Source organism: Xenopus laevis, chromosome 3S, assembly GCF_017654675.1.
Source record: "Xenopus laevis strain J_2021 chromosome 3S, Xenopus_laevis_v10.1, whole genome shotgun sequence".
In the NCBI taxonomy this organism is placed as follows: domain Eukaryota; kingdom Metazoa; phylum Chordata; class Amphibia; order Anura; family Pipidae; genus Xenopus; species Xenopus laevis.
In genome coordinates, this window is record NC_054376.1 from 10,941,439 (window position 1) to 10,964,833 (window position 23,395).

The window sequence follows — 23,395 nt, forward strand, 5'->3', positions numbered from 1 at the left end:
TTGTTTTTCCCCAAAAAACATGAGCTGCTATAAATTATAATATATACATTGCTGGAGTAGAGAGTATACATATCCGTGCGAGAAATTGTAGGGTTGCCACCTGGCAGGTATTTACCAGCCTGGCTGTTAAAAATGATGGTTGATCCCAATGTTATTAATAGGGAAAAAAGATAAATATATAGGAAGGCCGGAATTTTTTTTCCATTAAAGGTGGCAACCCTAGAGAGAAGACCAGAAATTTGAGGATATACTAATAAATCAGTAATGACCAGTCTGCAACTGTTAAGGTTCCATGAAATATATGTAGATTCAAAAATATCTAGTATACCAAACGGGGCCACCATCAGGGGAGCAAAGGGGCTTTTTTTAAAGAGCCGGGCCCCCCTTGACTGTGCCGAAGCCGTGCTGCCTCTCCTGCCCCGAAAAGCCAAGGTGCCGAACAGCTGAAGTCCCGGAGGCAGCGAAAAGACCCGAAGTCCTGAAAGTGTTGAAAAGACCCGGAGTCACAAAAACAGCCTAAATTGAAGCCCTGAAGCTGCGAAAAGACCCCAAATCACGAAAGGAGGCGAAGTTGAAGTCCTGAAGCCACAAGTTCAATTCTACTGAACACCAACATTTTAATCCCCTGGCCACCAATGTATTATTTTAATACTCTATAGGCCCCTGCCACCAATGTTTTTTTCAAAAAAATATTCTCTGGGGCCCCAAATTTTTTTTAACTTGTAAAGAGGACCCTGGCACCAATGTTTTTTTTAAAAAATATTCTCTGGGCCACCAATTTTTTTTTTTTTTACTTGTAAGGGGGGCCCAATGTTTTTTTAAAAAATGATTTCTAATGGCGGCCCTGATACCAAAGTCCTTTCTACTTTTATATACAGAGCCTTGAATGGACCCCCCTACGAAGTTGGAGCCACTGGACAAACAACATATTTAGCACTGGAGAGTTTTCTGAATTGGTTATACTGGTTCATTCTGATTCTTATTAGAAACAGGAATCTATTTTGGGCAGCTAGTGAGGTCTATGGAGGACTAGGGGAGAGTTGGTGAACTATGTAACTAATTATGCCCTAGTCCCAGTACCATAGAGCTCACTAGCTGCCCAAAATAGATTCATGTTTCTAATAAGAATCAGAATGAACCAGAATAACCAATTCAGAAAACTGCAGTGCCCAACCAGCTGCTCATTAATCAACAGTGCAACCAGCAGTTCTAAAGTCAGGCCAGTTTCAGGAAGTGTCACCATGGAAACGCTGGCATTACACGCGCTGACGTTCGCCGCGCGTCACTTCCGCTTTAGTTGTTTGTGGTTTTTCTCTCCCTGAAGCTGCGCTTCCGCCGGCTTTCCATCACATGGAAGTGAACGCTGCTCTCTTGTGATCCGTCCCGCCTGGCATTGCTGCATTGGCAGGAACACGCTGCTTTCAAAATCATGACCCTGTCACTGATTATAAAGTGGGGCGGCCAGGAGTTCCCTCTGTCCGCTCTGTCAGAAGAAGACACGGTGCTGGACCTCAAGCATTCCCTGAAGAGCCTTACCGGGGTCCTGCCTGAGCGCATGAAACTGCTGGGCCTCAAATATAAAGGTGGGTAGGACGAGAAAAGGTGAGAACCCCACAATTCTTCTTAACCAACTGGTTTAGAAAAATGTGGTTTCTCATGGAGACATTCCAAGGGTCTGTCATTTCTGACAGAACTATAAATCCCAGCATTCTTAGCTGAAGAAGTACATTACCAGCCTTAGGCCACTTTATGATCCTATGAGTCTCCTGAAAAGAGAACTAAACCCAAACAATGAATGTGGCTGAAAATGTCATATTTTATATAGTGAACTTATTGCACAAGGCTAAAGTTTGAGCTTGTCAATAACAGCAATGATCCAGGACTTCAAACTTGTCACAGGGGGTCACCATCTTGGAAAGTGTCTGTGACACTCACATGCTCAGTGGGCTCTGATTGGCTGTTGAGAAGCTAAGCTTAGGGCTCGTCACTAATTATCCAGCAGAAAATGAGCTTCCCCTGTAATATAAGATGATGCTACAAGGCTGATTATTAAATTCTGATGCTAATTGCACTGGTTTCTGTGCTGCCATGTAGTAATTATCTGTATTAATTACTAATCAGCCTTATATTGTGACATTTCTATTCTATGTGTACTGTATATTGTGTGTGGGTCCCTAAGCTCAGTAAGTGACAGCAGCACAGAGCATGTGCAGTGAATCAGCAGAAAAGAAGATGGGGAGCTACTGGGGCATCTTTGGAGACACAGATCTTTACTGCTAAAGGGCTGTGGTTGCTGGTACGGAACCCAAAAAATAATGTACAATATTTCTAGCTACTTCTTCAATTAAGATTTAGTTCTCCTTGAAGAGGCGAAGATAGTGGGTTTTATAACTGGGGAGCTACAAGATAGACATACAGTAAGTGAACCATTCCATAGAGAGTAGCAGAGGCAGCGACATATTATCCTTTTTTGTGAGTGGTGTGCTCAAGCAAGTAGTACATCGCCTTTAAAGAGAGAGGTATTTTGAGACAATTTGCAGTTGAGCTTATTTTTTTCATTTTGTTTTAAATTCCGCTTTTTGTTCAGCAGCTACATGGTGGCTAGGGTCCTTTCATCTTAGTAACCAGGCAGTGCTGTGAATGAGACCAGATAAATAGGAGAGGGGCCTGAATAGAAAGGGAACAATGACATTGTCGCCTCACAGAGTTGCTGACCCCACATTCACAAGAGGAAGACAAACAATTATAGGTGTTGTTCACCTTTGAAATAACTTTTAGTAGGATGCCAAGAGTGATATTCTGAGAAGGTTTGTAGTTGGGTTTTCATCTTTTATTATTTGTGGTTTTTGAAGCATTTAGCTTTTTACTCAGCAGCTCTGCAGTTTGTGAATTCGGAAATCTGGTTTGTAGGGTCTAAATTCCCCTAGCAACCATGATTTGACTTGAGCGAGAGGCTGTGTAAATTAGAAAGGGCCTGACTAGAAAGATAAATAATAAAAAGTAGGGATGCACCGAATCCAGGATTCGGTTCGGGATTTTTCTGCAGGATTCGGGTTCGGCCGAATCCTTCTGCCGAACCGAATCCTAATTTGCATATGCAAATTATGGTCAGGGAGAGAAATCGCGTGACTTTTTGTCACAAAACAAGGAAGTACAATTTTTTTCCCCTTCCCACCCCTAATTTGCATATGCAAATTTGGATTCGGTATTCGGCCGAATCTTTCCCGAAGGATTAGGGGGTTCGGCCGAATCCAAAATAGTGGATTCAGTGCATCCCTAATAAAAAGTAGAAATTACACTACATTTGTCGCCTTACCAAGGGGTTTTATTTTTGGATGGCGTCGTTGACCCCCATTTGAAAGCTGGAAAGAGTCATAAAAAAGGGCAAATTATTACAAAACTTAAAAAAAAAAAAAATAGGTGATCAATGGAAAAGTTAATTATAATTGGCCATTTTGTTATATTAAAAAGTTCACTCAAAGGTGAACCACCCCTCTAAATTACTACCATGACCATTTGAAAAGCTGCTGAGAATTTTTTTTCTTTTACTTGTATAGGAACCTGAGAGCAGCCATCCTATGCATGGCCTTTGGTGTACCTGTAGCATTTTATATGTCTGAATAAACATTACAAATTTATCGGGAATTGGTCACTATCCCTTTAATAATCTCTGTAGGTTGTCCCCCCGTTACCATTCATTCGGTACCTCATTTTCTGATGCCTCTGTAGTTAACATCAGGATTGTTTATGTGGGTCAAAGTTGAGATGGGGCTGAAGACAAATGTAAAAAAATGCCCCAGCCTATTGGCAGTTAAGCCTGTCTTTAAAGAGATACCGACACCAGAAATGAAACCTTATCAATCATAACTTTGCATGCTATTTATAATTTTGCCATAAAAGTATTTGCCTGATGCTTTTACATTACACGTCTGATCCCCCATGTTCCTCTTGGGAGGGTGCTGCCATATCTGTGCAGCAGTAGTCATAGTAACATAGTAAGTTAGGTTGAAAAAAGACACATCCATCAAGTTCAACCTTTTAACTCTATTTAAACGTGCCTAACTGCTAGTTGATCCAGAGGAAGGTGAAAAAAACCCCAAAAAACACTAGTCCATTCGTATCAGAAACTCTGATAGAAGAGAAGGGACAGTCAGTTTGGCAAAAAGTCAGCTTTAGGAACTTCATGTAACAACTACGTACAAAAACAGTTAACATGACCTATAAGGAACTTTTAATGTACATTCATATTTTTATATAGTTTTGTTTTAGTGTCAGTGCCACTTTGGGACATTGAGAAAAGGAGGTCTGGCTGACTCATAAAGATCTGTAACGGGACCATGGGGAAGCAGCAGAGGGTTTACTAAATGGACATTGCTAGTTAAATTAAAAGTGTAACTAACTTAAAAGGATAAGTAAACCTTTAAAATAAGTGAGTGTAAAATTGATGAGTGCTATTCTATGCCCTTTTGTCATTTATATTTATTATTTATTTTCTTTTTATTCCAATATATTAAGGAATACATTTGCTGTTAATACGAATGAACCGCCACTTGCTTGTCAGTTTCTGACTGGTCTGACCACCAAGTAGTCAAGGAATTTGTCAGGAGAAAGAAAGAGGCTGCTCTGATGTTCTTCTGCTTGGGAACAAAATAGAAACCATTCTCCAATCTTTCCTAAGCAGAAGAACATCAGAGCAGCCTCTTTCTTTCTCCTGACAACTTCCTTGACTACTTGGTAGTCAGACTGGTCAGAAACTGACCAGCAGGTGGTGCTGTTGTATGTTGTAACAATTCATTCATTTTAACAGCACATGTATCCCATAATATCTTGGAATGAAAGGAAATTGCAAAATTTCATAGAATAGCACTCTAATCAATTTTACATTGACTTATTTTAAATGTTTAATTGTCCTTTAAAGCATGGGGGAGCTTTTTTGCTCAGAATCAGAAATGGGCATAGAAAGCAACTGTTCAATAAAACCTTTTCCCTGGTACTCCAGGATCTATGCCATATGCAGATGTTTCAATTAAAATTGTGCCTGCCCTGTCTATAACTAGTGCCTGCTTATGTTATTGATGATAAAGATATTAAATATATTTTATCTAGCCCTGAACATGCCACAATAATGTCCCTATCATATTGTATTTGGAATTTTCTGGGTTTCCAGATAAGAGATCTAATAGTTGTACTATGCTTTTGAATTTTAACTATAATCTACAATGGAAACAGAAAGTAGTGAATACATATATGCACTAACATGTATATATATTTATCTTTAATACAGGTAAACCAGCAGAAAATGATGTGAAACTGGGTGTACTTAGGCTTAAACCAAATACTAAGATCATGATGATGGGAACACGGGAGGAAAGTTTGGTAAAATTCTTTATTTTTATTTTTCGAAAGCTATAATGGCAAATTATTTACGCTGACTTAATACCCTGTAATTAGATGAGTTACTTGAATTACACCTAATGATCAATCCATATCTGGGAGATACAAACTAGGAAAGAAAAAGAGGAGAATTTTCTTAAAATGTTATAGAAATTGCTAAGTTCAGAAAAGCTTTGATGTTTGGTAATTAGGAGTAGAAAGACATAGTTATGGAATAGGCTGAATGTGTAGTTTTCCCAAATGTATGATTTCCTGGAGTTAACCTACTGTTCAGGATTTTTTTGACTTTGGAATCTAAAGTATGCCGCATTCTGCTGTAGTGCTTTGAAAATTCGGTCATTTGCTGCTGGGAGTTTTTGATCTACAGCAGTCAGAAATGTCCATAAAATTATACAGATATGGTATTTGCACATTAGACTTTCCAAATCAGTTGAACCTTTGTGCATAAAAGAAAATATGTTTCTGGTGTACAGTACATCACAATGTCCCTGTAAAAAATAGCAAGTCTTAAATATTTGTTTTTTAGCACTCAAAATCTTGTTCCAGAAGTGAAAATAGACAGAAACGCAGACAGATTTAGAATGCTCATTTTCTCCTTTAAGGGCAGAGACACACACTCAGAATCGGGGAGATAAGTCATCCAGTGACAAATCTCCTTTTCTTGGGGGCGACTAATCTCCCCAAACTACCTCGTGCCGGCAGGATGGCAATCGGTGGCAATTGTTTTCCGAAGTTTCCTCACGAGGAAACTTTGGTCGACCGGAAAACGAAGCACTCCAAGTGTCATCCCGCCGGCGAGGCAGTTCAGGGAGATTAGTCGCCCCGAATAAGAGGCATTTTATCACCGGGCGACTAAATCTCCCTGAACCTGAGCGTGTGTCTCTGCCCTAAAGAAATGTATAGTTTTCCTAGATAAACTAAAAACCCATCCCCCCACCTCAGCAAATGTCCCTAAAGTCAGAGAGCACAAAATGCTCAATAAACATCTGGCACTTTGTGCAAATGAAATGCAAACTTCTGCTTGCACTTAAAGGGGACCTGTCACCTAGACATAAAAAGCTGTATAATAAAAGTCCTTTTCAAATTAAACATGAAACCCACATTGTTTTTGTTATTAAAACATCCATGCGTGTTATAAACTCCTTTTAAAAGTCTCAGCTGTCAGTCATATATTGCCTGCCCCTCCTCTAAGCCTTAGGGGCGGGCCTGGCAATTACTTTCACTTTCCATTCTGCAATTCTAGATTTCACTGCACTCATCACATTCATTTTGGCATGATGCAAAGCTTGCCCTGGTGTCTACAAAATGACACCTGTCTGTTTGCTGTGATCGTGAATTCCAAGACACAAAAAAACTAAGATTTTCTATATTTAAGTGAATTATATTTTGCTTGACCAACATTATAAAATAGGATTTGGAATTGTTCCTTAAGGTAACAGGTCAATATTTGGGACTGCTGAACAGAGACTACAGAAAAGAAATGTAAAGCTTCCAATCCGACCTAATCTTAACTAGATGAACAATCACTTTTGAGCTGTAGAACCCTTCTTCAATGCAAAATGAATTATAGAGATACCCCCCAAAAATGTACAGTAATCTGCACTGGTCAAAAGAGTAGACCCCTTTTGTAACAGATTTGGGCATGACATGCCCTTTACCCCAGAAATGTAAAATATACATCACTGACACGTTTGTACTTCTGTAGCAGTTGTGTAGCCTCTATGATCTGCTGCAGGTAAATTTGCAGCAATAAATACAATTTATTTAACCATCTCATGCTGCAGCTCGTAGAATTTACAGCAGTGATCCCCAACCAGTAGCTCATGAGCAACATGTTGCTCCTCAACCCCTTGGATGCTGCTCCCAGTGGCCTTTAAGCAGGTGCTTATTTTTGAATTCCAGGCTTAAAGGCAAACTTTAGTTGCATAAAAAACGCGTATACTGCCAAACAGAGCCTCTTGTTAGCTGCAAGTCCACATAGGGGCTATCAATACCCAATCACAGCCCTTATTTGGAAGCCCCGGAAACTTTTTGCATGGTTGTGTTGTTCTCCAACATTATTTTATACTTGAGTGTGGCTCACGGGTAAAAAAGGTTGGGAACTCCTGATCTACAGCTTATACAATCTACAATACTGACATGGAAGAATCAACATGTCGTTGCTGTATAATCTGTTTTGCAACAATCTCCTTTCAAGCTTTGTCTTGCTCTTAATTCGACTAAAGGTCCCCATAGACGCGACGATTCTTCTTGACGGACGACCGATTTTAGGGAAGCCCGACCAATCCTTCGAAATTATCGTGCGGTTAGTGGTATTCGAACGATCGTACATCTTACGATTTTTCGGCCGACATCTGTCGGGAAATTGATCGGCCAGGTCAAAAAATCTTTGTCGGTCCCAGTGCAATCTCTCTATGTTTGCAGGGCCAAGCAGGCAGCTCCCCTTTGTTTTCCTGGTAAATTGGTCTTTTTAGTTGATGGTAGATTCGTACGATCGTACGATCGTTCTGAGAAGATCGTGGTCTCACGATCAGGATCTGATCTTTTAAAAATCTCAACATCTATGGCCAGCTTAATGCCCTTTAAATAAATCCAACAGTAATGTAGAGTAAGACTTTACTCATTTTTATCTCTGGACTTCTCTTGCAGGAAGAAATGATGGCACCACCTCCGGATAATGATGAGGTTGTGAATGATTTTGATATTGATGAGGAAGTTGTAGAGGTGGAAAACAGGTATTTATTCCATATAAATGACTTTCTGGTTCTACTTGGAAACTCGTTTGTAAATCCCCATTTTTCACTTGCCTAGAACAACTCATTCGGATTAGGGAGAGTTGAGGCATGGTGTATGGTGTAGTTTTTTTTTATTTCTAAATGACACTGTTTGCACTGCAAATAATTCACATTATCGTGTAAAATTTCATTCCTAACCCAGCAATTGTATTTTTTTAGTTGTAATATTGGTGTGTAGGCAGCCATCTCAGGTAATTTTGGTCATGTGCTTTTGGAAAGAGCTAGCCCTTCAGAATGGAGCTACTTTCAGGCAGGCTATTGTTTCTCCTACTCATGTAAACTGAAGGAGTCACAGTGGGACAAGGATTTTTTTCTTATATCTACCATGGAGCTGGTTACTTTTCCATTGTTCTGCTGATGGGGGTGGATGGGGATGATATCACTCCAACTTGCAGTACAGCACTAAAGATTGGGGGCACCTGGGAAACTGACAATATGTCTAATCCCGTGTCAGATTTCAGAATTAAATCTAAAAAAATCTGTTTGCTCTTTTGAAACACAGATTTCAGTGCAGAAGACTGCTGGAGCAGCACTATTAATTATTCAACTGCATTTTGAAAAAAAACATGTTTTCCCATGGCCGTATCCCTTTAAATTTACCAGCCCTGGGGTTATCAAACCTTGAAAAGAAAACCTGATAAAATAACTCCTGTTAATTTTTTTTTATGTGAAACCAACCTTATCTTTACTTAGAGAAGAAAATTTAGCCAAAATTTCTCGCCGTGTAAAAGATTACAAAGTGGAAGTTCTAAATCCTCCAAGGGAAGGGAAGAAATTGTTGGTTTTGGATGTCGATTACACGCTGTTTGGTGAGTTTTCTTCTCGCTGTTCTTTCGAAACTTACTTGCATCAATTGACTTGCTGTATTATACTGCTCATTGATTATTTGTTGACTCTGTGTGCCATGTAATGTTTAAAGGGAAAATACACCTTATCGGTACTATGTATTAGTTCTCTATAAACTGAACAGACATTATTAGGTCTGGAATTAGATTCAAAATAGGCCCTGGTATTTCATATACTCACTAAAAGGAAACAGGAGAGCAATATTATTAGATTAAACATTGTTCTGCAACTTTAATATCCACAGTCACAAGTGCTCTGGTGTAACTGTGTGGATATTAGGCATTTTCAAATTATTCAGAATAAAGCCTGAAATACAGCAGGTAAGATTCAACATGCTTTTTTTCTCCTCTATCAACTCCTCCTTCCTGCACCAAATAGCTTGTTGTCCTTTTATATTATAGCATTTTAATGGGGTATAAGAATCCTTTGAAGGGTATCCTAATGCAATAAATTATTTTATAGAAAAATACATTTGAAATGTAACTTGCTTATGTGAGCGTTGTTACTTTAGAAATACAGACATTGGGAGACACATTTATCAAGGGTCCAATTTCAAATTCATGCGGGTTTTTTAAAAGCCCAAATTCGACTAGTGGAAATGTTTTATTAAAATTGAATTTTTTTTAAACTCGGACGAATTTAAACTACCCGAAAACTCGAATTGAAAAAAACTCGGTCAGGAAGGCTGCAAACATCTCCAACATCTCTAACATCGACTTAAACCGCAATTCTGCAGGTTTTAGGTGGTGAATAGTCGAATTCTTAAAAGGCCATGGTATGATTTTAAAAAGAACTCCCTACTCGCATTTGACAGTTTTGACCATAAAAAAAATAGAATTTTCAATTTCGACCATTGATAAATCTGCCCCTTAAAGGACAAGGAAAGTATTTTTATATGTACCCCATACTATGAAATACTCTCCCATGATGTACCTGATCTCTAAGTTTATTTTGCCCAAATACGTTCCTTGGTCCTGTTCCGCGTCATTGAATAAAACAGTATTAATTCCTATTCAGCCCAGACATTATCTTTTTGCTTGCGTAATCAGGTTGATCTAGTGTGCATGCGCCAAAAGTATTCCACCCACCACGGACGCGAGCTTTACTGTAAACCTTGTGTGCTAGCCTCTGTTACTGCTGCAGGTGATCGTAGGTCATAACGGGCGCTCCTAAACATGTTACCATAGCAACTGTTATCAAGTGTTGCACGGAACCAATTTCTAAGACCCGAACCACAACCCGCATATTTAGCCACTTTGATCCGCTACCCGACCCGGACCCGCAACTGCCTTATCCGCAACCCACCGACCACCATCAAACAGGAAGTGACGGTGCTGCAAATGGGAAGTGACGTCATCAAAAGTGGGCAGGGACAGAAACAAGTTTCGTAAAACTTTAAAAGAAGTAAAATGTAGACAATATTACATAAGATAAGACATTTAGATGTGACCTGCACATGAAAATCCTCCCCTCATTCCGCAAGGTGTTCGATTTTTTTTGTGGGTAACCCACAGGTACCAGCCCCACTGCAGAGCTTTACCTCAGGCTCTGAAAGCGCACTCACGAGGGCTGTTTAATGCACATGCGCTGCCTTTGGTCCATTGAAGTGTGCAAAATCCACAGTCTTGGTTTTTGGTGAGGAACGGATACATCATTGGAGTTGCTTTCACTGTAGTGTGCGGTTATTTCCTCAAGCAGCCTGCAGATGTCACAAACGGCTGTACACACAGAGGAATTAAAGCAAAGGCTGAACCCATAAAAGGTATGCCTGTTAATGAAGCAGCACTTATTGTTACACTTTCCTTGTCCTTTAAGTCCTATTACATTAGGACCCTTGTCTTTCTTAATTTCACACTCCCAGAATGTAACTATTTACATTTGGTCTCATCTCACTGATACACCAAATTTGATACACCCAATTTGACTGTAACTTTATGTGGTTATCCAAGAATGCTGGGCGCTGTAGTTCACTTTATACCTCTATGTTTATGCAGTATTTAGTACTTCAGTAATTGTGGGTTTCTTTTAGATCACAGGTCATGCGCGGAAACAGGGCAGGAGCTCATGAGGCCTTACTTACATGAATTTCTTTCCTCTGCTTATGAAGACTATGACATTGTAATATGGTGTAAGTATTTATGTGGCTGTTTATGACAAGTCTGTTGGGCTAATTGCATATGGGGCATTTTGACCACTTCTGTGATCTTCTCAAAAGCAGTGTTGGTCACAGTCATGGATAGTATAGCCCTCTTAAGTTGCATGTTCTTGCTCCACCTAGTGGAGTATTACAGGGGCAGAACTAGGGGTAGGCAAGCAAGGCACATGCCTTGGGTTCTTATACACAAAAAAAAAACCTCAGAAAATTACTCTATTCTGATACTTTTGTAAATGGACTGACAAATCAGTTATGGCTGTATAACTCAGAGGGAACAAGGACTACCTAGAGAAGTTTTATAGAAAGTGCCCCTCTTGCTAAGTTTGCTGCAGGAGGTCCGAAAGAATCTTTTCCTTTGTGGTCAAGCCTCACATTATATAATAAGTTGATATCTGAATTGTATTTACTAATACACATTACTTTTGTCATTCATTTTCTAATAAAAATGCTTTATTTTTAGCCGCAACAAGTATGAAGTGGATTGAAGCCAAAATGAAAGTACGTTTCATTGGTGACATAAAGATTACCTGTAAAGGTGTATTAATTCCTTTTTTGTATTATATGTCTTATGATAACCTTTGCGAGAACATACCATGTTTAAGAGCAGTGGTTGACTTGTGCATTGAAGTATTTTGTATCTAGTTGGCGGATACGTTAATGCCTAAAATCTAAAATATTAACAAACTCCCCCTAAATACTACTTTGTTTCATAGAGTCGAATCTTAGGGGCAGATTTATCAAGTGTCGAATAATCAATTTGAAATCTAATTTTCGAGTTTAAAAATTCACAGCAGTCATATTTTAACCCCCCTATCTGAATGTAAACTTGAATGTGAGATTTATCACACCTCGACCATGAAAACGGTCCGAATTTTTGCCACCTAAAACCTGCCGAGTTCATGGCAGAGGTCCGCTGAACCATTTGGAGATGTTAATAGTCTTCCTGACATTCTAGGTTTTTGATTTTTACTAATCGAATACGATTAGAATTTTCGGGTCGGAACTATTCGATTGAATATTAGCCATTCAGATGTTTTCTTAAAAGAGAAGGAAAGTTATTTAGCGCTTGGGGGTGCCAAATATTCAAATTTCCCGGGGCAGACACATGCGCAGTAGAATGAAATAGCCAACTTTTTAGTTAAAGTTCGGCTTTTCACTCTAATGTGCATGCGCTGCTGCGCAAAGAAAGAAGAAGCAGGAAGAGGATCGCCCCGTTTGCTCACTGGTATAAACCCTGGGCCGGTGCAGTTTTCTACTGATAGGAGCACCAGCCCGGGGTTTCAGGTAAGTAAATACATTCACTTGGGGGTGCCTAACATTTGGCAACCCCAAGTGCTAAATTACTTTCCTTCTCCTTTGAATAACCTTTCAGTCGAATTGTGGGTATATTCGAATTTAAAAAAATTCACATGAATTCGAAATTTAACCTTTGATAAATTGTCCTCCTAGTGTTCCAAATATTCTGTTCTGCTAGTTTGCTATAAATATTTCAGCCCTATCCAGCTGGGAACAGTTGAAAATGGTCAGACACATACCTTCAAGATGTTAGGCATACAGCTCAACTAATCTGTAATTGCAGATTATTTGAAATGAATGAAGTTTACTTTGAACTGCCGAACACTAGTCCCCATTTCTTGAATGTCAGGAAAGTTAACATCTTCAAATGGGTCACTGGACCTCTCCCATTGACTTCTATATGAACTCGGCAGGTTTTAGGTGGTGAATAGTCGAATTTGAATTGTTCCCAGGGTCCAGGTATGATTAAGCTCAAAATGGAGTTTGGATTATTCCCAATTTTTGACCAAAAATCCAACTTGTAAATTCAAATTTCAAATTCCAACCTCAATAAATCTGCCCCTAATACTCGCCTTTATATAAAAGTACAATTTTGGAAACGTGTGAGTCTACGGGCTGAATTTTTACTGTGATTCGATTTATTTATTTATTTTTGGTGCTAAGACTAATGTGAATTAGAGTTTCCAAAACTCAAATGTTCAATATTTATTAAGCACAAAAATGTGAAAATCTTGAATGGAAAACTTTGTCATCTAGAAGTTTAAGTAGAAGTCATTGTGAGTTTGTCCTAGGCAGAAATGAATTGATTTCTACTTAAGTTTTTAGAATTGAAATTTTTTGAGAGGTGGTAGACCCATGAGTAGAATATAAATTTGATGCTTTCAAATTTTTTTTCATGGTGTTATTCGATCAAGATTCAGTGTTTTTAATAAGCAAACATTAGAGTTTGGGAATATTTTAAGTATTCAAATAAAAAAATTAAAAAAAAGCACAAATTCGAATTTTGATAAGGCCTCCCCATGTGTGCTAGGAAACTTGGTGGAACTGCACTATTTTTGTATCAGAGCCAGTATATTTATTCCTAAAAGGAGAACCAGGAAAAAGCTTTTGAATTCACTGTGATGTGCTTAACATATTGTCAGATCTAGCGAATTTGTCTTTTATTGTGTTTTCATTGTGTTTTTGAATTTTTAGAGTGTTTATTGTCAGCTCTATTAGTATTTGTTTTATTGTGCTTTAGTTGACTACATCTGTTTCAAATTTAGATTAATTTTCATAGCTTTACTGCTATTGAAAATTATTTAGGTTTTTATACATATTTCCAAAAATAAATGTATTGTATTTCTTAAAATGAATAAATACATCTATGTATGCTGATCTGCCATTTATAAATGTGTCTCCAGGAGCTGGGTGTCACTACAAACGCCAATTACAAGATTACGTTCATGTTGGACAGTGCAGCCATGATTACTGTACACACACCTAGAAGAGGCCTTGTCGATGTAAGATTGTATTTTGTTCTGTTCTTGAAGTCTTTGCAACTGAAAATAACTTTTGTACTTTTGTGTGTGCCCATTGACAAGAAGGTCTGAACAGCAAAAATCTAAATTTTGTCCACAGTGGAAGTAGATTACTGCACTTTTACGAGCGGATTTATAAAGGGTCGAATTCCCATGAACTCTAAATTCGAATCTAAATTTATTTAAAAAATAATATTTTCAAAACTTGGGTGAATACGATCAACCCGAAACTTCGAATCGAATTTGAATCGAGTCCTGGGATCAATTTGGAGTTGTTTGCAGCCTTCCTGAGTTGTTTGCAGCCTTCCTGATATTCAATTTTTTTTCAGAGAAAAAACTCGAATGTCAGGAAGGCTGCAAACAATAGGACCTCTTCCGTTGACTAAAACAGCAATTCTGCAGGTTTTAGGTGGCGAATAGTCGAATTTGAGTTCTTAAAGGAGAATTCAACCTGTAATAAAAAAAAAAAAAACCTACCTGCCCCCCCCTGGGCAAATACCCCTAATTGTTTTTTCACCCCTCTGTGCAGATTCTGGTCACGGGAGTTCACGGCAGTCATCTTCTTCTTCTCCGGTAATCTTCGTGTCTTGATGGCATTTTCATTGCATGCATAGTTGGAGTAAACATGCTCCGAAAATCACAAAATTTCTGAACAAAATTTTCCTGACTTTCGGCGCATGCGCAGTGGATCAGGACCAGAAATTTACTCCAACTACCCATGCACCAAAAATTACAAAAAAGAAAGAAGATTGCACCCGTGAACTCCCGTGGCCAGAATCTGCATGGAGGGGTGAGTAAAAAAATTAGGGGCATTTGCCGGGGGGGGGAAAGTAGGCTGGGGGGAGCTGGGGGGGCGTCTTCCCAGGGTGGGGGGGGAGTTTTTTTTGTTTTTTTTACAGGTTGTATTCTCCTTTAAAGGGCCAGTGTATATCAAATTTGAATTTTTAAAAAGTTAAGTGTTTGCAACACTGGGGCTCATAGTCCATATTGGCAGTCTAAATGAAATCCTATTGCGTAGTCAGCTAGTCAGCTATCATTCACAATAAACATGGCAGGTGTTATTTTCAGTTGCTCCATTTTGGATGGCTGCACCATCCTGTATGGCCGCACCATCCTGTATGGCCCTATCGTCTCTAAATACAACTTTCAGGAAAGTACAAATGCATTTTTCCTCAGTGATGAAAAGTTTCAGAACTGTTCTAATAAGGTGCTCTCCATTTGCTCCAGAGCTGTGGGTTCTCTTGCACCGAATTCGTAATTTTAATAATTGCCATTCCCTCTAGACTGATTTTTGTGATTTGTTCATATGATGGGTTTATCCAGCATGAAGGCTTTGAGCTTGGCATCAGCCTAAGTCTTCACCCTTAAAGAGGCCCTCTTTTGTTTGTTATGCTCATAAATATAAATTAATAACCCAGATCCCAGAATGAGTGATTTTGCTGGGGGAAAATCACTTTGATTTTGATCAGCTGGGACACATTTTACCTATCTATATGCCCCCTGTAAAACCATGGAAAAAAAAAGGCCATCTCCCATAGACTCCATTATAATCAAATAATTCTAATTATTTCATTTTTCTTTGTAATAATAAAACAGTAGCTAGTACCAAACTAAGATCTAATTAATCCTTATTGGAAGCAAAATCTATTTAATGTTTACATGATTTTCTAGAAGACTTAAGATATAAGGATCCAAATTACAAAAAGATCCATTATCCGGAAAGCCCCAGGTCCCAAGCATTCTGGATAATTGGTCCCATACATATATATAATATATATTATAATGTATTTAGGTACGGAAAATGGGTCTCCATATTTACACATGAGAGAGTTATTACTGAGAACATATTGCTTTGCCATATGAAAAAGGCTTTATAACCCAGACCGAATGGTTGTGCGTGTTGTGCAGTACATTGATAAGGCCCAGGCATGCATGCAGACAAATGAATATCAGAACAATTAGGTGTAAAGGTACTTATGTCACTTCCACTCTATATTTCAGGTGAAACCGCTTGGTGTGATATGGGGAAAATATGGAGAATTCTATAGTAAAAATAATACTATAATGTTTGATGACATCGGACGGAATTTCTTAATGAATCCTCAGAATGGGCTCAAGGTAAACTAATTTGGTATATAATGGGTAGGGTGCATATCCGAAGTTCTTGGATGTTTTGGCCTGCTAATAAACCAATATGTCTACTGCTGCTTGAAGAGAACATTTTACTTTTAAGTAGAGACAATATTTTCTAAGATTTACAGGAACCCTTTTTCTAATCATCAACATGCATAGCATGAAGCCTCAAATTGCATTATTTCCCTGATACTGTCCATGTTATAGGGTACCTCCAGCTTATAACAAGAGCCAAATCAAATACAAAATGTATACGGTGGGGGCCAAAATATTGGCACTGTTGCACCCTTTTCTTCAAATAATACATCCATTCTGCAGAGAAGGATTGCTCGGATTGTTGTGAATGAAACTGTCGACTGCAAAACATATTCAAACTGACATTTAGACACATGGTTTCCATAGCCAAAGGAATGCTTTATAGTAAAGGACAAGTAACATTAACATTTTTTTTTTAATTTGTTCGTATTCAATGAAAAAAACCACCAAGACAAATTAAACTTTAAAATCGCAAAGCCTTTTTTTCAGAAATAACTTACCCAAACTCCCCTCCTCTTCAGAAAAGGCGTCCGAGCACGATCCATCCTGCGGCGCTTGATTTCTCCTCCCTGGCTATTCTACTGACAGCATGTGAAGGAGCGTGGGCTGGGAAGAGGAACAAGGAAGACTAAGCAGCAGCAGTAGCGCAGGAGGAGGAGGTAGCGACACCGGTTCTTCGTCGGCAGGCTGCAGCCGGAGCCGCCGCTAGCCATCTCTCTCGGAGAAGAAGTTCATTGCTTGGCCAGTTGGATCGCTATGCCGGGGCTTCCCAGCCGCATCATCCCATGGAGAGTCACGGGCACTGCCCGAGCACAGTGTTGCCTTCTGTTTGATAGCGGAAGAGTAGCGGAGATTCATGTGACAGGGAGTGACATGGCATTGCTCTGAGACTTCTGTTCGCACCTTGAGGCTGAACACTGACTATTGGCTGAGCCAAGGCTGCGTGTCTCGGATTAGAGGATTGTTTTGCGCTACAGCGATCGCGGAGTAAGTGAAACCAGTGCTATAATAGCTGCTGTCATTTAAAAACCGCTGTATGCACTTTATTGTCAAAGCAAATGTAGTCCTCTGTGTGAGACATGACGTTCTGACTTGTCTTCAGTTCGGAGAAGCCTTCGCTGTCAGCGCACGCTGCTTATCTTGCTGTCATGGAGGTGCCCGGCTCTCAGGCTGCTAAGCCCGGGCTTGTGGACGCTAAAAAGTGACTTGATGTAGCTACGAAGTGGAGCAGAGCTGGTCAACCTGCGGAGTGTGTCTTTGGCCAAACTGACCCTGCAGCTGCTGCTCGAAGTCTCCCAGAACCAATGTCATGACGCTCCCTGTCACACGAATTCCGCTATCAAACAGAAGGCAACGTTGTGCTCGAGCAGCTCCCGTCACTCTCCATGGGATGATGCGGCTGGGAAGCCCCAGGATAGCGCTCCCACTGGCCAAGCCATGAGCTTCTTTCCTGGGATAGATGGCTAGCGGTGGCTCCGGCTGCAGCCTGCGGGGGGGGGGGGAGCCGAGGCAGAACCGGTGGCGCTACCTCCTCCTCCTGCGCTGCTGCTTAGTGTCCCTTGTTCTTCTTGCCAGCCCACGCTCCTTCACATGCTGTCAGTAGAATAGCCAGTGAGGAGAAATCAAGGCTGGATCGTTGCCCTGTCACATTTTCTGAAGAGGAGGGGCAGCATAGTTTCGGTTTCTTAATAAAGGCTTTGCGATTTTAAAGTTTAATTTGTCTTGGTGTTTTTTTTTGTTTTTTTTCCATTGTATACTAATGAATTTAAAAAAAAAAAAAATTTGATGTTACTGGTCCTTATAGTAAGAGGCCCAGGAAAGACCATTTGTGTGGCAGAGAAATGTAAGAAAGCCTGATTGGAGTTCATCAATACACCTGAACAATCATTCTTGGATAATGTTCTGTGGACAGATGAGACATGAGCAGTTGAGCACATCTTTTTGTTTACAGAACAAAAGGAGCCTTCAAAGAAAAGAACACTATCCATACAATCTAATATTGAAAGATTTGCTGATGTTGCTTTGATGCCCCTGGATCCCGGTGTCATTGCTTGGCTTCCTGAAATCAGGAGAATACTAAGGTGTTTTGGAGTCACAAAAGCTGGGTCTTTGTTGTGATAATGGTTCATTCTACAAAACAGAGACCCACTGGCTGTTGTGATTCTCCTAGTAACAAGTCCACAGAGATGTAAAAAGTAGAATCTAGAGAGATGTTGAAAGGTCATTCATGGGAAGTTCCTGAATCTAGTAGTCCTTTAAGTCTGCATTATCAATTATTTTATGAATGTCATTTTTTTCAGATCTGATGTTTAGTTCTGAATGGAATAAATTCTGTCATCTCTATAATGAAACAAGGAATTGTGGAACGCGTGCAACAGTAACAATATTTTTGGCCACGGCCAGAGTGGAGGCCCAGCTCTTACTTATACTTAAAAACCAACCACATTGTAAACACTCAGTGTTATCTGAAAGGGTAGTTCTGTTATTTACAAGACCCAGTTAAATAAAAGTACACGTTGCCAGGCTTCTCACAGAGGTAAAAATGTATGTGATGCAAGTAAAGAAAAGTTTTTTATTTTTGTGAATATTCTATTTATTTTTAACAGATCAGGCCCTTCATGAAAGCACATCTAAACCGGGATAAAGACAAAGAACTTGTAAAACTATCTCAGTACCTTAAAGAAATAGCTCAATTAGATGACTTGTCAGAGCTGAACCATAAACACTGGGAAAGGTAAGGCTCTTACTGGGATGTTTTATTGGGTGTTTTTATTTTTAATCAATGATACCTTTGTAGTACAAGTATGGGATGCATTATCCGGAAACCAGTTATCTAGAAAGATCCGAATTACAGAAAGGCCGTCTCCCATAGACTCCATTTTATCCAAATAATCCAAATTTTAAAAAAATGATTTTTTTTTTCTCTGTAATAATAAAACAGTATCTTGTACTTGATACCAGCTAAGATATAATTAATCCTTATTGGAAGCAACACTAGCCTATTGGGTTTATTTCATGTTTACATGATTTTCTAGTAGACTTAAGGTATGAAGATTAAAATTACGGAAAGATGTTATCCAGAAAGCCCCAGGTCCGAGCATTCTGGATACCAAGTCTCATACCTGTATATGATTTTCACTTTCACTTTGGAATAGGGATGCACCAAATCCAGGATTCGGTTCTGGATTCGGCCTGGTTGAACCAAATCCTAATTTGCATATGTAAATTAGGGGCGGGTAGGGAAATCACGTGACTTTTTGGTCACAAAAGAAATTTTTTCCCCCCACTTTTTCCTTCCCTGCCCCTAATTTGCATATGAAAATTTCAGTTCGGTATTCAGCCGAATCTTTCATCAAGGTTTCAGCAGAATCCCAAATAGTGAATTCGGTGCATCTCTACTTTGGAATGTAACGCATTCTGACACTATATCAATATAAGATGAATATAATCAAGTTACGCATATCTTTAGATTAGTTTATAACGAAAAAAGGGTGTTGAAATATTCAACAGACAACGTTTACAGGCCCTGCTCACAAGAGCTTACAATCTACAGGACAGAATTTGAGTTCTGTAGATCAATTGAACAGGCACTCAATGGAACAATCCTCCACACAGATGTGTAAACGAAAATGTATTTTATTCGCTATCCATGGCACAGCCTTACACTTTTCGTATCAACACTGTGGCAGCATAGGAATTTGAGTTCTGTTTGAAAGACCATGGATGATTGCAGAGCTTCTTTTGTGTTCAGAGGATTTCTTTGCTGTTAAATTGATGAGTTATCCTGACATTCTGTGAAACTGTAGCAACGATGTTTGCCCATGTATTTCTTTGCAGGGTAAAAGCCAATCCCAATTCAGTCCTTTTGGGTTTAAATATATAAAGCCATCTCAAACTAGTTACAAATATTATTCTTAAAGCAGCCAGGTCCCCTCTAGCAGCTACTGTATGTGTCTGCCTTTGTGGAAAAGAGGATTAAGATGTATGCCAGCTGCACTCTGGAAGGATTTTTTGCTGCATTTGTAAACAGGCCAGCTAAAAAGGGAGGGGAGATATTTATTGCTGTTACTCCTATCTGTGCGAATCCCTATCCCTTAGATTATCTGTCATCATAGTTTGCAAGACGGACAATTGGATAAGGCTCTTCAGTTGAGAATTCGAGGCAAATCTTTCAGTGCACAGCATTAACTGTACCCGTGCTTCATTTACATAACTTGAGATAGCAGGTCAAGTCCTTTTTGTATTTTCAGTATTTCCTGGTCTATCACTAGGGGTGGTCACAGTGACTTAAGTGAATATATGTATAACTTTTTTTGTAAAGCACTGTTAAGGAGCCACAGCCACAGACAATAAATACAATAAATATACACGGTACACAGAGTTCATATAAGGACACCGAGCTTAAGTGTTGTGAAAGTTCCATCTCTCATCATAGGGTGTAGTACCTGTATTGGAGACTAACAGCCCATGCATAGACGTGAGATAGACTTCCCCGCTGATTATTGCTAGTTCTAGTTGGACAAGGTTGTGCTCAAAACCTAAAATTGCAGAAGACAGGCTCTGGAAGACGGAAAAATCTTAAGTTTGGTAGTATAGCTTGGCATCAATAGAGAACATATAAGTATCCTTGGATATTTTAAACTGGAGTCTTAATGTGCAACTTAAATAACATCAGTGATTATCTTTTTTTTTTTAGCCAACTTCAGTTAGGACAATGACAATCTCTCATAACCCTGTATTCCCTCCCTTGCTAAAAACCATCTGACCCATTCTTAAAGCTATCTAATGTATCAGCCTGTACCACTGATTCAGAGAGAGAATTCCACATCTTCACAGCTCTCACTGTAACAAACCCCTTCCCAATATTTAGCTGGAACCTCTTTTCTTCTAATCGGAATGGGTGACCTTGTGTCAGCTGGAAAGACCTACTGGTAAATAAAGCATTAGAGAGATTATTATATGATCCCCTTATATATTTATACATAGTTATCATATAACGCCTTAAGCGCCTCTTCTCCAGCATGAACATCCCCAATTTGGCCAGTTTTCCTCATAGCTAAGATTCTCCATACCTTTTACCAGCTTAGTTGCCCTTCTCTGTACCCTCTCTAATACAATAATGTCCTGTTTGAGTGATGGAGACGAAAACTGTACGGCATATTCTAGATGAGGCCTTACCAGTGTTCTATACAGTAGAAGAATGACCCCCCTCTTCCCATGAATCTCTGCCTCTTTTAATACAGCTAAAGACCTTATTTGCTCTTGATGCTGCTGACTGGCATTGCTTGCTACATCCAAGTCTGTGGAGTCAGATATGTCTGTGTAAAAAAAAAAAAAAAAAAAAGTGAATGAGCTCACGTCAAATGGGTGGAGTGAGATTTTACTCTTTAAGGAGAACTAAACCCCCCGGTAATCAATACTCCCCATCCCTTTCCGTTCATTGCCCCCCCTCAATGCTTTCTCCCTCCTTAGTAACTCAGTGGAAAAAGTATCCCTGTAATGTACCTTGGCATATTCATGCAGAGTAGCGCAGCGGAGCTCTTCCGCGCCATCTTCTGTATCTTCGATATTCTTCTTTTCCTTTTGCAATTTTCGGAGCTTTCCACGCATAGGCACAAATACCAGAATGGTCCCAACTGCGCATGCGCAAAAAGCTAGGTGCTTTCGTTCACATCCGCGTGGAACCAGAAGATGTCGCCGGAGAGCTCCGCAGCGCTACTCTGCATGAATATGCCAAGGTACAAGACAGGGGGGGGGATACAAGACATGCATCAAAATGCACTTTTTGCAATTCCCTTTAGCTGCTTTTGGCCTCACTTAGTCCTTCCTGCCTCCCCATGCAAATTGAGTGCAGATGCACATATTGACGCAATGGAACCTTGGATCTACCACAACCATCTCCAGACCAGGCTGTAGCTTCAGCCTCAGCGCCCTGCATCAGTAGTCACGGTGCACTTGCATCTAAAGAATCGGCTACATACTGTACATCCCTCTCATCCCAAAAACTGGAAATTCTGCTTACACTCAAAACTTTCAGCATAATTGCTTCCAATTTACAGTTTTTATCTGTTGCTACTTGTATGGGATCCTTATTCCGGAAACAAATTAATTTAGAAAGCTCCAGATTATAGGAAGGTCGCTCTCTCTAAACAAGTAATAAAAATTTTTACAAAATTCATCCTTTTTATCTGTAACAATAAAACAATAATTTGTACTTGAACACAACTAAGACATTATTAATCCTTAATGGAGGTAAAACAAGCCTATTGGTTGTATTTAATGTTTACAAGTTTTTTAGTAGACTTAAAGGGGTGGTTCACCTTTAAGTTAACTTTTGGTATCTTACAGAATGGGCAATTCTAAGCAACTTTTCAATTGCTCTTCATTATTATTTATTATAGCGTTTGAATTATTTGCCACCATATTCCAGCTTTCAAATGGGGGTCACTGACCCCATCTAAAGAACAAATGCTCTCTAAGGCTAAAATATAATTGTTATTGCTGCTTTTTATTACTCGTCTTTCTATTCAGGCCTCTCCCATTTATATTCCAGTCTCTTATTCAAATAAATGCATGGTTGCTAGGGATTGCTGAAAGTGCAAACTGGACAGTTGCTAAATAAAATGCTGAATAACTCAAAAACCACAAATAATAAAAAAAAATTAAAACCAATTGCAAATTGTCTCAGAATATCACTCTCTACATCATGCTAATAGTTAATTTAAAAGTGACCAACCCCTTTAAGGTATGGAGCTCTATTAACTGGAAAACCCCAGGCCCTGAACATTTTGGATAGCTTATCCCATACTTGTACTAGGGTCACTTTATTAGGTATGTTTATGTATAGTATTTTCTAACTTTTTTTTACTCTTTATTTTGCAGGTATCTTGCGAAGAAGCAAGGTCAATGACAAAAACCCCACAATATAAGGACAAGCTTTAGATTTTTTCTAATTTCCCTTTTATTGTGGCCCTGCATGGAAGCTCAGGAGATCTTACACTCCATTCTGGCTCTACATGCCTTTCAATGTTATAGTGAATAAACATCATTACATATTTTGCAAGTATCCCAAAATGCTTTGTTTTCTCTTATCATCTGTATTAATAACAGTATTTACTTGTTCCCACTCATGAAACCCCTGAGGCTTTTTTTTTTTTTTTTTTTTTTTTTTTTTAAAGAGAATGAAACCTAGTTACTGGGCCCTCTCCCAAACTGCATCA

General features: G+C 39.3%; 1 protein-coding gene across 1 annotated transcript; it reads left to right on the forward strand.

Annotated features, from left to right (window-relative positions):
* The first annotated feature begins 1,305 nt into the window (after nt 1–1,305).
* On the forward strand, nt 1,306–23,241 carry ublcp1.S (ubiquitin like domain containing CTD phosphatase 1 S homeolog). The gene is made up of 10 exons (NM_001094391.1): nt 1,306–1,583; nt 5,285–5,376; nt 8,044–8,129; nt 8,883–8,998; nt 11,065–11,163; nt 11,651–11,688; nt 13,890–13,988; nt 16,008–16,124; nt 18,782–18,909; nt 23,058–23,241. Exons 1-10 carry the CDS (start codon nt 1,430–1,432, stop codon nt 23,083–23,085), a joined length of 957 nt encoding a protein of 318 aa, NP_001087860.1. The 5' UTR covers nt 1,306–1,429; the 3' UTR covers nt 23,086–23,241.
* Nucleotides 23,242–23,395: the final 154 nt, after the last annotated feature.